This window comes from Magallana gigas, chromosome 4 (genome assembly GCF_963853765.1).
Source record: "Magallana gigas chromosome 4, xbMagGiga1.1, whole genome shotgun sequence".
Classification (NCBI taxonomy): Eukaryota; Metazoa; Mollusca; class Bivalvia; order Ostreida; family Ostreidae; genus Magallana; species Magallana gigas.
Window position 1 is genome coordinate 39187905 of NC_088856.1, and position 14794 is coordinate 39202698.

A 14794-nucleotide genomic window follows, 5' to 3' on the forward strand; every position below is an offset into this window, starting at 1 on the left:
TCAGACAATAATTCTTGTAAATAACTATAGTAAAACAATACCACTCAAACAGTGAAAAAAGCTTCAGGGGGAAGCTAAGAAAACCTTGTAGGGAAATGACAAATGCGTCATATGGTGGCATCAGGGGGAAAAGAGTTAAAGACATGAGAGTGCTAAACTTTGCTTTCACCTTAACCCCAAACTTAAAATGTTTGTTTAAAACACATTCCTTATCCAATAAGCACTCCTAGTGGAAGATAAGGCCATTGGGAAAGAACTCAAAGTGAATTCCATACAAGTTTCACAGAGGTCAGCTATGACCTTGACAGTTTGACCTAGAAATGTGATTCAGTGTCACTGCACACCCCTTACCTACCAGTACATCTTGTGGTAAAGTCTATTACATGGGAGAGAATAAATGGTTAGGACAAGGATTTTGAATATATATATATATGTCTTTGACCTTGACCTTTTGCTTCAGAAACTTGGTTCAAGGTCACTGCAACCCCTTACCAAAACACACTCTGTAGATGTAAGCCTGATTGCAACAAATAAAGAGAAAATATGCTCCTGGGCCAGCAAGTGAAGTAGAGGGGACAGGATGCATGATCACTGTGGCCCCCTTGCTCTGCGGGACCTTAATGGGGCATTAGTTCAAAACAGGGTGTTATAGATTCATGAATAGCATTTTTATATTTAATACCAAATGTGGATAGGAGACTCGTGGAATTGTCTATAGGTTGCAATTTTTAGGTTGTTCTTTATAGACTGATATCGTAACAGAGACTCGTGAAAATAACTGGTAGCAAAATAGTTTTAATGCACTAATATTAGCAAGATTAACTGAGGCAAATAACAATATGTAACAAATGAATTGGTATAAAAAAAAAAACAATACAAGGAATAATCAGTTCTTACAGGTAAATTACACACCAAACATTGTTTTCTCTGTTTTTTTAACAAACAAAAGTTACAAAACTAAAAAAAATGATATAGTCATATAAAAGTATATTTTAAACAGTTACTGTTAAGACTGACAAACAGAAAACACCTCTCTGTAATCAATTTTCAAATTGAAAATCAAATCATATAAAACCCTAGATTTTAAAGTTCTTGTGCATAAAACAAGAACATTATTGCACTTTTTTCATTTGATACATTATTACTTCAACTCCTTGTCTTTATACTATCTATTATATTCTGATCACTACAATGCTACTCAATAACAGAATGCATCACGTATATTAAGTACGTGTCTAATGGTAAACATATTATCTAATTTTGCAAAACATGATTATTATACAGTCATGTGAAAAAAAACCCAAAAGATTTTACAAAAGGTTATCATTTAAATTTAAAAAAAAATTGAAATAATATTTAATGTAAAAAGTCATTCACACACATATATATAATTTCATCAGATATTTTATTCTAAATAAAATGACAGAAACCATAAATTTCAAAACTCAACTTGATGCACTGTCAGAAATATCCTACAACCTACAATTGGCTGGAGTCCAGTTGTATCACCAGAAACACATGATCATACAGTCTTTAACTATTCTAGACAAAAATCATAAATTAGGATTTTTTAGTGGTACTTGCAACATTGTTAATTTGAATATTAATTTTTTTTTCAACTGCATGGACTATATGTATTAGTCAAAAACAAAAATTTACACATTTATTAATAAATTAGTATCTTGCCAAATCTTCGATACACATGAGTACACTGTCAGTTTTATTTCATTTGCATACGAAACATTCTTCAAAAGTGCTCTATATAGTATAGTTTCTGTAAAGAAAATTTCGAAGGAAAGCATGCCGGGTCATATATGTATATATGTCACGATCCTTATTAAACAACAACCTACACCAATGTTTGATTAATAATTTCATTTAAATATACTAATGACTATTTGACAGTGTTTAGAGTCGGATATTAATATCAAGTGATAGAATCTTAATGATTAAATATAACAAAGTAATATATTCAAAATCAATTCTTTTTTAAATCAAGTTCATAAACTTTTTTTTGTAGTGCCAGGATTCACATAATATTTTCCAGAAAAAAAACCTTACATTGCTAATTTATCCTTTCTAACTACAGCATTGTAAGTACATGAAATAATAACCAAAATATCCAATTACAATGTGCATGCATATCAATCTGAAAACAATTCATTAAATGCTAGTACAAAAATACAACTGACATTTTAAATTTTCTGTAAGAAATATAACAAATTTGCAAGAAGCAAAATAAATTAAAAAAAAAAAAAAGGTAAGAAAAAAATTCAAACTTCATAATTTTCTGTTATGAACATTGCGAACACGAAATGGTTTAGGAATTGACCTCCTCTGTGGAGATGGTCCACACCTCCCCATGGTTAATGGTCCGGAAACTCCTGGCCGGTAGATTTAATTTTTCAAGATGTTTTTTCACAAGTTCTGGAGGCTCCAAATAGTACTGTAAAAATTAGATTATTAAAATGCTTAAATAACTTATTAATAACATGATGCTTACAGAATGACTGTTACTATTAATACATGCCATTTATTGTCAACAATTTGAACCACAAATTTGACATGTTGCAACAGAATGAATGATTGTTTAGATTTATCTTTTTCTTTTTTGGTTTATCTTAATTAATGGAGAACTTCAAGATATAGCTGATATCAGTAATTAATAAGAAACGTAATTACCTCAAAGCACCCCATCTGTTTGAAAGTACCCCAGTGAACGCCTAAGGTAAACTTTGATCTGATTTCTTTATGGATCTCTACAGATTCCTCTGGACTGACATGCTGAGGATGCATAAACCACCTATCGAAAACCGTAATAAATTATAAAACAAAGTACTGAAAGTACTCAAAGATGCTCTTTTGAATAGCAAATAACACATTAGTTAACAAGTGCTAAAATTTCTATAAAAAAAAAAATTGTTGGATCACTGATTCTGCAATGTGTTCTTGTCTTGATTAAGTATCATGTTTATCAAAAGTAGACAACCTTGGTTCATAAGCTCCAATCGGCAAAGCACTGAGTGAGAAGGGTCCATATTTCTTTCCAATCTGCTGGAAGGCAATTTTGTTATACCCTGTATCTCCACCAAAGTAGAACGAATGGGTTGGTCCTTTCACAGCCCAGCTGCACCACAGTCTCTACAAAAAAACAATGCTTTTATTAGATCAAAGAAAATGACCAGTAAGAGACAAGTCATCAAATGGAAATGGAGGATTGGTAATCTTGCATGTACATGAATGTTTAAAAAATTTGAAAACTAGAGAAAATGCATGCAATACATTGTAACATAAATATATGAACATGTCCGACAACAGGGTGTTTATTTTGCATATCAGGATATATGTACTCAATCTGTGACTGTCAGCATCTGTAACAAAACACATTACTGGTTATAGTTTAAAGACAAAACATCTGATGCAGTTTATGTCTTGGTACTACAGTTCCATTCATTTATGTCTACTAAGTCTTCCTATTTACTTTCTTGTAACCTCACCTTGTTCTGGTCTATTCCTTGATAATACATTTCTCAAAAAACAACAACCCCTCCCCCCCCACCCCCCCCCCCCAAAAAAAATCTTCTCTATCTAGATTTAAATGCTGTGCAAACTAAAACTGACCATATCCCTGATCTGTCTCCTGTCACCTTACCTTATTCTGGTCTAACATTCCGTTCCTCGTACACCAGTGCTGAGCAGGGGTACAAGCAAAGGTAAGATTCTGGTTCTTCTGTCCGGGCAGGGGGTGCTGAATCTCCTCCCACCACTGTCTCTCCTCGATGTTAGCCTCCACACATCCACAGCTGGTGAACCACTCCTTCAAACCCATAGGGACGTAATATTTCGCCTGGGGAAATTTCTCCTTCACTTCCATGATGGATTCGGTGTCTAGATGATCGTAATGGTCGTGACTGATCAGTACCACATCTACACACGGGAGATCCGCGATTTTACAGGGGACTGGTCGATATCTCTTGTATCCAAAGTGCTTCAGTAGTTCCACGCCACCGACCTTGAATGTAGGGCTGCAACGTTCACTAAATAAAGGGTCGCACAGAATGTTGACTCCCTCCATTTGTACAAACACAGTGGCATGGCCGATCCATAGAATCTGTATACTCTTGGGGTCAGGGTTTTTCAGCTTTTCGAAATCCACCGGTACCACTGGCAAAGTTTCATCCAGTTTCTAAATTATCAGAAAATTTTGAAAACAAAATGATGAATCATTAATGTGTTTAATCAAAATGCTAGACTATGTAAAATAAAATACATGTATTACCTAGTAACATGTCATTAGACAACATAATGGCCTAATGCAGAGAAATCTGTTACAAACAATGACATATAAATTCCTCCATTATGTGACTTACCAGTTACTTCGTTTCAAAATAAACAGAATTGTAGATCATTATATGTTGATTGTCAATGATCGACTGAGACACGAATTGAATGAGCACATATTTATGATACAAAAAAATCTCATACTGACCAGATACATGTAAAGGGTGTTAAGAAAGTTCGTTCCGTGATTTACTTTAGCCTAGATTCATTAATAAACAACTCGTTTGTAAGTTTTTTGATTTTTAATAACCAGATAGACCACCTTTGTTTTTCAGTACATTTTTAATTCTGTTTGGCATTGAATGAATTAAAGAAATCAAATGTTTCTGAGGTATCTCCCTCCATGCTCGTTGAAGACGGCGGCGTAATTGGTCCATGGATGTCGGGCGCGGATCCTTGTAGGCCTCACTGTCCAGAATACTCCAGACAATTTCTGGGGAATTGCCCGGCCATTCTTCTTTCGAAATAAAGTTTGGTAAATTATCTTTACACCAATTCTGTGTTACTAGGGCAGTGTGAGGTGTCGCACCATCTTGAACAAACGTAGCGTGTCCTGGATATTGAACCAACTTTCGTTCATCAATCCTGCCAGTGTTTTTTTGTCGATTCAGTGCAGGTTTAAGTTCTTTTTGAAGAATTTTATCTACATAATATCTTGCATTTATAGTTTTGCCGGATGGAACAATGTGTAGCTTTGACAAACCGTTTACTCCCATTGCACCCCAGATCATGACTTTGGCGCTTGACTTGACGCAGCTGACGTCGGGTACCTCATCTGACTGGGACCCCAACACAACATCGTCTTGTCGGTTCGGAACATGAAACAGATATTTGAAGATTCGTCACTGAAGATGTAGTTCTCCCAGTCTTCAGCTGTCAAGTGCTTGTGATCACGAGCAAATTTCAATCTTTTTTGTCGTTGTGTTTTCGTCAGAAGCTGATTTCTTGATCGCTTAAATGCCTTCCATTTTTTTACTTTCCGTAAATAATTAAACACAGTCACATGACCTACATTAAAGCCCGAGTTCTTGAGTTCCTTGCTGCATTTTCTTGTTGATTTTCCTCTTCTGTATTTTATGTTCTTGACTTTCCTTTTAACTACGCCTACTATTTTCGACGGTCGGCCCGATCTCGGTTGGTCGGTGAGCTGTTTATTTTGCTCTCGCCTGCGTCTCCACTTTGTTACCCATCGCTCACTTTTACACAGTTGTTTAGCCACATCTTTCACACTGATTCCTGCATCTAATAAAGCCAAAGCCTGGGCTCGTATGTTGACAGTATCGACACTTGTGCAAGACGTCTGCTTTTTCACCGAACTCGTCATTTTGTTTGATGACGTAATAGACATAAATGTTTACATCACTCTATGACACCACCAGAGAGTGCACATAGGGGAGGATAACTGATGATATGTTGAGAGAAAATTCTCTAGTATAACCAGTGTGAATTTGAAACAGAAATATTGCTTTTGTCAATTTATTTTTGTCAATTTACAACCAGAACGAACTTTCTTAACACCCTTTAGAACAAGTCTTTTTAACCATTACCACTGTTTCAATTATATTTTTTCTCCTCTTCCAGCTAGCGCATGATAATTTTTTATCAAGTTTCTTTTGCAGACTAAGAATTTCAAACCTTTTCATTGATCAATTACATGTTATTTGACATTGAATCCTTTAAAATTGTTATTCATAAGCTTCATGTAAACAAATAACAAACACATATATGTAATACTATATGTAGAACAGAATATAGTGTACTGTACATGCATGTATATCTTTGTATTCTACATGTACGTCTGTGACATCATGTAAGAAGTGTACATCAAAATTAAATTGAAGTATATCTAAAATAATTCATTATTATACCTTTGGATCTGAAGGAATGTCACTGTTGTCTTTGTCTCCTAGCCTCATCTTTAAGAACTCTAATTTTCCAGGAATTTTCCATGTGTCAAACTCTTTGGGATTTTCCCACCTTCCTTTGTTGAACACAGCTCTGACGAGGTTTTCCATTCTGAAAAAAAAACCCAGATGGGTCTTCTGCTGTAATTACATATTCATCAAACAGTTTTGTAAAACTGAAGAGACTCTGAAACTTTAATTTTGGTGTAATTTCCTTTAGAAGTCAAAAGTACAAGTTCAAGAAATACACCTTCTTCATGAAATGTCAGCTGATAGTTCCACCTAAAGATTTTTAAAACTGAAATCAATAAAAGACGGACATAAATCCTTATGGTAGCATTGATCGAGCTTTGCGGACGTGAATTAGCCTGTCGGCTGTGTCTTGGTCATTTATCTTATGAACCGACAACTCGTGTACCTGAATCATTATGTAGTTTGGTGCATTTAAACATTTTCCTTACCTTCAACACGATTTTAGTTACTTTCCTTTATTAATTACCATTCGAAACAAAAACTCACGGAAATAAGAAATAGTTGTAAAACGAAAGTAGAGTACAGAATATCGAACCCGACTTGCAGAATGTCCCAGTTTCCTCAAAGAACATTCTTCTGAAGAAGAAAAAATCTACATTTTTTTTTAATTTGAATACCATTAAATGATGCATAAATTTTCTGACGTTCGAATTTTACCTAATTATGAAGTTTTCCGTAGTTTTAAAAACACTTAATAAATGCCTGTTAATACACTAAATAGGAATATGGTGTACATAATAATGTATCGAATTATAGACTAAGTAATCATAGAACACTCAGTATGTTTTAAAAAGCATAGAGAAACTCGCTACACATGAATTGAGTAAACTTTCTTGGAATTTCTTGTACTTTAAATTGTTTTAAAGTTTTCAGCGTTAACGTCGGACTGTTAGCATGGTTAGAACTGACCCAGCGGGCATTTCAACGTTGAAACAACGTTGTTTCAACGTCAGACATCAACGTTGAATCAACGTTGAAATAAGGTTGCATATGAAAGTTGAGGCAACGTTGAAAATGTAACGTTGTTTCAACGTCAAAATTCAACGTTGATTCAACGTAGAAAATGTGTTGAAATCTGGTTTAAAATATATAGATATGACAATGAAAAAAAGTTAAAATTAAGTGATTTATGTAAAAAGTTGTTTATAAACATATCGTCTTTTATTACGTTGTGCTGTTTTATGTGTTTTGACAATTTATTTAAAAAATCCAAATGTATAAAGTCGACCTTTATTTAAATCCTAGAAGTATTTGAGTATATCCTTTGCTAAACAACTTGTGTATTAAGTCCTCGTTAAAAAGTTGAACTTGGCATTTCAAAATGTTTTAAATAAGGCTGTAGGAGAAACCACGTACATTCCGCCAAATGGTAGCCATGCTTGTTTTCCATGACATGAAACAAAGGATGTCAACACAAAAACGTAGAATCCACAATAGTCAGTTCATCATATGCATTCTGCAGACTGATTTAAAAAATAACTCCCAAGATACTCCAGTGTAAAATATAAAATATAAAATAGTCACAAATTAATCGTCCAAAAGCTAAAATCCCGGCATTTTACTGTACATAAAATCTGTGTAGTGACTGCACGAGGTGTACCTAAGAACTGAATTTCTTTGTTCACCAATAGCGTCTTTAGCGGTCAAGCTGACATAGAGCAGCCTGGTAAATTGCATAACTCCCTTGATCAGCAGTGCTTGCAGTAGTGATAGGTCCGCGCATCCCCTTCTCACTGACCCAGTTAAAATGCAATTAGCCACTTGCAGTACTCACAGCTCAATCTCAAATTTCTTGTATGAAAACAATCTTTTTTATAATCAAAATACTGAAAGTACTGATAGACGGAGGCATCATTTCGGAGGAAATTAAACTAATGACAATATATGATTTTTTTTATTTAAGGAAAAACAGCGCGCTTACCCTTATCATGTTAGGATGAAGTACATGTATTCTACACTGTTTGTGATGTGTGATTTTAAGTAAAGAGAAAGGAAGCATACTTAACAATGAAGTATTATACACTGTTTGTGATGTTTAATTTAAAGAATGATATACTGTGACAGTGTTTGTGAAGTTTAATTCGTATACTTCTTTTTTCTCAAAAGAAATCTCTCTCTCTCTCTCTCTCTCTCTCTCTCTCTCTCTCTCTCTCTCTCTCTCTCTCTCTCTCTCTCTCTCTCTCTCTCTCATTAAGCCTATGGACACAATAAACACATGAACTTAATTTTGCTATTTATTTTGAATTTGCAGAGAACTCAAGTTCAGTAGTATGGTTCCAGTTTTAATGATATATATTATATACAAATATATATATATATCTTTTTTAAATACACCGACTTCCCAAATCACTTGCGGGGAGGGGGCAGCTGTAAAGAGAGATACGTCTCCGCGGGAGATTAATTGATAATATGCGAACGATATACGACAGAGACAAAGAAGCACACCATGTTTATTCATTGAATCTCATAATTATTCATTATTTCGACCACCGCTAGATGGTGCTTAAGGAATCCTCATTATTTGACGTCACGGACAAGACAATCACAATATACGGATCACGAGGCTGTTGAACAGCCACCGTCTAAAAATGAAATGTGAAATATTAATTTAAATTTTCATTTAAAAGAAAATTGATATTTTAATTGGATAAGACAATAAAATGTTAATTTTATTGGAATATATATAAGATAAAATTGTATTCAAATTAACATTTAATATTTGTAAAAACACGTCATTTAATGCTTCCACTTTTCAAAATATAAGTAAAACCTAAATTAAACAAATGATAAAGAGGTTTAAATTTGAAAATATGTGTTCAGTTTCATTAATATATTAAAACGTTGCTTCAACGTTGAAAAGTGTTTGATGTCTTCAACGTTGAAAATAAGTTGGGTCTTCAACGTGTAATCAACGTTGAGTTATGGTTTGGGTTTCAACGTTTAAACCTCAACGTTGATTCAACGTTGAATAATGGTTGAACAACGTTGCAACTTGATTTCAACCATTTCTCAACGTTGAAACAACGTTGTGTGCCCACTGGGGATATATCTATATAATACATGCATATATAAACGAAATTCTGCGACACGTGTAGAATTTTATTAACGATCATAACTCTTTTTTAAACTTTAATTTTGCACTTTATTTTTTGAAATTTTACAGTTACACTCTTTATTAGAGGCAACAAAGAGACCCGAAAAATACCTCAGTCTTTAACTTAATTAAGTTTCACTTTGATAAGAGAGAAAATATAGCTTCATAAATTTTCATACCTGAGATTTTACTATAAAATGTATATATATTTAATATAGATTTACTGGGGAGGTAAACATTAGTAATTCCAGAAAACAACTCATTGCAATCTGATCCAATACAAACACGTATCATCGTTTTTTTAAAGTGGGGGGGGGGGGGGCAAACATTGACAAGCCCCCCCCCCCCCCCACGCACTCACACAAAAAGGACACCTCCTCAAAATCACGGGTGAACTTCTCAAAATCACGAGAATCATTATTCGTTGGGAGGGAGGGGGCATAACGTACCTATAACTTAAAAATAATTAAATTATATCTTTAACACAGGAACATGACGTTAGAAATATTAATTTAATTTTTTTGTAGCACAGAAATTTATCATTATTATGAAAAATTATTTCTAAATTCAGGTGCCTGCATGTGAACTTTAGATATTTTTAATTATACCAAATTATAGGTTACCACAATTTATGGTCGGGACATTGTGGCCATGCATGGATATACACAATACCTACATATATATGAGTATCTGTGTCTCATTTTAAACACCTGCATGTGCTTGCCAAATTCTCCGTTGGGGCGTCATTTACAAACTTAGGTGCATGGTTTGTGAGCATTAAACGAACTCTGGCGGGAGCTTGCTCTATATAACAATTCAGTTTAATAATTTTTTTCCGTTACTTTTACATTAGAAACAAAACCTGACCATAATATATAAATTAGAATTCATTAAAGAAATAAATTATTGTTTTGATGTATAAAGTTTGTGTTCAATGTTCGCCCTTTAGATAACCCTTTTAAATATACATGTAGTTAAAAGGGGCGTTACGGAAGTTTAAGAAATATTACATCTATATGCTATTGGGCAAATATTTAAAAGGGTTAAAGGGTTTTTTTCCCTCCACTTACACGTGTATAAGTATTTCGGCGGTTTTTGTCGAAATTCAGAATCCAAATCAGTTTTTGTTTTGTCAATATGTATAAAAGGCATACTCACATAGAGTACCGACCAGACACTATCTTACACCTTTCAGCTGACCCCGGGTCTGGTCGGGGCATGGTCGGGTCGGCTTTTTTTCATTTTTAAATTTGCGTTTGCTCTGCGTCTGCTCTGTGTTTGCTAAGGTTTTACTCGGGGTTAACTTTTGGGGTCCGCTTTAAGTACTGAAGTGTGAAGCAGACCCATCATTTTTTTCTTATCGCCTGCAAGCATGCCCCTTGTATATTCCACATACAAGCATTTGGTCATATTTCATCAGCGATTAAGGGTCTGCATGCTTCTGAAATCAAGGTCTTCTTTCTGGGTCTGCTTCTGAAATAGAGGTATGTTTTTCTATGTCCGCTCTGGGTCTGTTCTGGGTCAGCCTGAGGTTTGCTTGGGGTCAGCTGTGGGACGCCATAGCTTACCCGAAGCAGACCCTGCATGAGCGGACACAGAAATCAGACCTGGAGTGCATGTAGCTTGGGTCTGCTTCCTGTCATGTTGTGTCTGCTCGATACTGTAAACGCTTTTAATTATCATTCTATAGTAAAGCAAAGCAATAGCCATCTACACAATAACAACTACCTTTTTATTTACTAGTATTTAATATTTTCTATCATTGATATGGTCAGAGCAACAGTTGTCAGTTGGATCTTGAGGACCTTGAGGACACCTATCCAGTTAAGGACGCTAAGGCGACAGCTCCTCCGACTAGTTGAAGAAGAATTGCTCCTCCCCCAATGATTGCAGTGAGAACTTCAGATCCCGATTTCTTGGTGGTGCCACTTGTAGCAGATGCTTGTGGCATTGTTTCTGAAGTTACAATTCATTTTAAATTAAACGCCACATGTTTACATGTACATGTACCATCAGATAACATAAAATTTACGTTTGACGACCTATCATAAATCATTATAATTACTATTCACGAAAACTGGTGGCAAAAGATAAGAGATGAATTAAACTTAAAGCAATATGAGCTGCAATTTTCATGCTAATTTATTTTTTTACGAAAATGTTAATATTTTCTACTAAAATGACAAAGTTATATTATGGTTTCTTTTTTATTTCTGTTACCCTTATTTTTGCCGGAAAAGGCGTTAAGAAACCTAAATTGAAGCAAAATTGAATTATTATTGCCCTGTACAAAAATTGTTTTGCTTTACATAGTCCTTCGACGAGAAACATTTCTTCTGACTAAAATTAATAATATTTTTTCAAATCTTATTTTATATCATAAAAGTTTAAGTTACATGTACACTTAGCATATCAGCAGGTCTTTGCAGCAAAATAAAGTTAAAAAAAAATACAGCTTATATTACATTAAGTTCTTAATTTCTTGCTGTTTTGAAGGTGTAAGTTACCCACCGTCACATTTTTCGCCGTAGAACCCGTCTTTGCATTTACAAGTGGATTGATATGATCCGTATTGGTCCGGGTAGACGACACATTGTCCATTTATACAGTCATCTACCTTGTTGTCAAACGGACTGCAATATCCAAAATCTAAGGAAAATGAAAAGAAAAAAAAAACCAGTTATTTGGGGTATCCAAAACTTGATTGCAAAATATGATATGCACAGCCATAGTTCAAGCTTTCGAAACACGAAACGCGGAGTTATGATTATTTGAAATGCTCCAGATCAAACATCCATGACATATACTAGTATATCTTTTCTTTTACAATCTCTTCAATAAAAAGTGACGTACCGCGTATGAATTAATGTTACTGATGAACCATCATGAGATAGAGATTTTAGATTATCCAATTAAAATTCATTATATTTTGCAGGAAAAAAGTAATTCGATTTTTTTTTCATTTTTTTGTTTTTGCCCTTAAATTTTTCAATTTATTCAATGTTATTTTATAATTATACTGCGCGTATATTCCTCCCCCCAAAATAGAGAAATTCTTTTAAAAACATATAAATTACTACCAAAGTTCTCTTTCTTAATGAATATTCCATACCTATACACACTGTTGCTGCTTGACCATCAATAGTTAATCCGGGAAGATCGACCACATCGAAGCCTTCATTACACTCACATTCAAATCTTGTATCTCCATCTACATCTACACACGCGGAATTGTCTGGACATGAATTGCCATCTGTAGCACTTTCACAAGAATAAAAGGCGTTAACCATAATTGAGTTAAGCAAAGCGCAAAGTAAGATACATTGGAATCCTCGCATTTTGTTATTCTTACTGGTACATGTACATGTAATTTCAAGGAGATCCCAAGCGTTGCACCGTTGTAACACTATGCTCTACGTGCATTTGTATAATATATACATATTATGTGCATATATCCACAGTGATGATTGGAGGAAATTTGTTAAGTTTTTCTCCCCTTTTACCTTGGTTCTTTAACATAAAGATATGACAACATGCAAGATAACATGCAAAATAGACAGAATTGTTTACATCAAACTGCAAAATTTGTATATTCAGCTTTTATGTGCAGACAATCTACCCTGTATTAAAAATAACAATGCGTAAACCTATTGTTATTTGTATACTCATGTTTATAAAGTGACATATAGGTCCGATGGGCCGGGTGTTTATTCGTCAAGTTGTTAAATAATATACATGTCTCTATTTGTTTATAAAAACATGTCACTATCGTCAAAGATAAATCATTTACTTACTTACTAACTTGTATACAAGGTACACGAAACTTGATTATTTTTATACATGTACACAGCAGGAAAAACCAAATTATTGTTTCCCTCGTTTTTCACGAGTTTTAATGAAAATACACATACCTGTCAAAGAAGTATATACAATGTACAATTGAAAACGATAAAAGGGATAAAATCAAAGATTTCTTCAATGATAATTCATCTATTTTTAGCCGGATAGGCCCACGCGAACAAAATTCGCGAAAGAGAGATTGAAAGAGATTTATAATGGGAAAGCTGACATCTTTTGTCGTTCGGAAGTCACTCGGAACACCTAGTATATATATTTTTTTCAACGTTACCATCCGGATGTTTTGGAAATGTTTCATAGTATTGGATCAACATCGATATTATAATAGTTTGAACCCAGAAGAAAATATGCTGCATAAATATTTTGGAACAGAGTAAAGGGTATAAGAGAATTTTCAACTTGTTTTGTTGCAAAAAATAGATAGCTACTGAAAGTCAAACTTAAGGTCTTGTTAAAATGGTTCTAGGTTACAAATATGCATTCAATTATACCTGCCTTCTTCATGTATATCAAAAGAAAATTTAACATGATTGTCTAACTCTAGTTTCATTTTAAAAACCGACCTTTACAAATTGGAGAAAGAAATTGGAAAAAAGAAAAGGTGTTTTTTCATAATTAAAACGCAGTTGTTTCTTTCTAATATTTCCTGTTTTGCTACAATATGTAAGACATTCGACCAAAAACATAACATTTAAAGCAATTTTATGACACTACCTTATAAAATAAGAAAATTGTGTTTACTTTAATGCATTATGAAAAATATTAGCATATGTGAGAGAACTTCAATAAGCCCCGAGGTCTTAAAAAAGCTTCATTTGTGGTTAACATTTTATCTTCAATCGACACATAAAGGCAAAATGCACTCTGATTGTTTTTGTATGTTTTGTAAAATGCATGGAAATAGAAACTGGAGTCGATAAAATATTCACGTAAAATTATGACTCAAAATAAGAAATCCTCTGCAGGTAACTAATCACCCGAATTACCAAAACAGGCCAATTCAAAGTGTTTATCAAACGTTCTATATGGGTGTGCATGAGACGTCATTCAAACTGATTGCCAAATATGTAAATATAGGGCTGAATGTACGTCGTGGCCAATTTTACTATATTAATATATCCTTAAAAAAAAGAACTTATTTAAAGATATAGCAAAATATGCAAATTTCGAAGCTTAAGGAAGGAGTCATCTCGTTATCAGACATACTTCTTTTCTTATACTTTCCTGTTAAATACTGAAATCTGATTGGTTTAGACGCAGTTCATAATCTGTTCTATTACCCTCAGCGTTAGCAACGCGAACCGTACGCGCATAATTTACGCGCATGTAACAATTCGTTGTGTTACCTGTTACCAAGCTTAATATGCAAATTTGACCTTCTTGTTTTCGCATTAAGGTCAGGTCCAAGGTCACTACCTTTTCCCTCAAATTATAGGATGATAAAAATATATGTAGACTTCTATTTTTCGGCGAAATGATAGAATATCAGAATGTCTAATAGCTTATTTCCTTTCATCTTGATTTAATGAACATTATTCAATTTTACTTTTGACAAGTAGAAAAC

General features: G+C 33.9%; 1 protein-coding gene and 1 long non-coding RNA gene across 3 annotated transcripts; both read right to left on the bottom strand.

Moving 5' to 3' along the window:
- Positions 1-786: 786 nt before the first annotated feature.
- On the bottom strand, positions 787-6861 carry LOC105334696 (N-acyl-phosphatidylethanolamine-hydrolyzing phospholipase D). 2 transcript variants are annotated; one of them, XM_066082397.1, is made up of 6 exons: positions 6496-6578; positions 6210-6357; positions 3653-4186; positions 2990-3141; positions 2683-2803; positions 787-2446 (listed from the first exon to the last, which is right to left on the bottom strand). In XM_066082397.1, exons 2-6 carry the CDS (start codon positions 6354-6356, stop codon positions 2321-2323), a joined length of 1080 nt encoding a protein of 359 aa, XP_065938469.1. In that variant the 5' UTR covers position 6357; positions 6496-6578; the 3' UTR covers positions 787-2320. The 2 variants fall into 2 exon arrangements, with proteins under 2 accessions (XP_065938469.1, XP_011436550.3); XM_011438248.4 differs by lacking the exon at positions 6496-6578 and adding an exon at positions 6707-6861 and having other exon boundaries at positions 788-2446.
- A 4246-nt stretch (positions 6862-11107) lies between these two features.
- Positions 11108-12027, bottom strand: LOC136274283 (uncharacterized). The gene is made up of 2 exons (XR_010712559.1): positions 11884-12027; positions 11108-11328 (listed from the first exon to the last, which is right to left on the bottom strand). It is a non-coding gene; the product is annotated as an uncharacterized lncRNA (long non-coding RNA).
- Between the last annotated feature and the right edge of the window lie 2767 nt (positions 12028-14794).

Bases quoted from the DNA above. Each gene is read 5' to 3' on its own strand.
- LOC105334696 (XM_066082397.1), bottom strand. From the start codon at position 6,356: ATGGAAAACCTCGTCAGAGCTGTGTTCAACAAAGGAAGGTGGGAAAAT. The intron at 2,804-2,989 runs GTTGTCTACTTT...GGTTTTCGATAG, and splicing joins ATTGGAGCTTATGAACCAAG to GTGGTTTATGCATCCTCAGC. The intron at 2,447-2,682 runs GTAATTACGTTT...TAATTTTTACAG, and splicing joins AACAGATGGGGTGCTTTGAG to TACTATTTGGAGCCTCCAGA.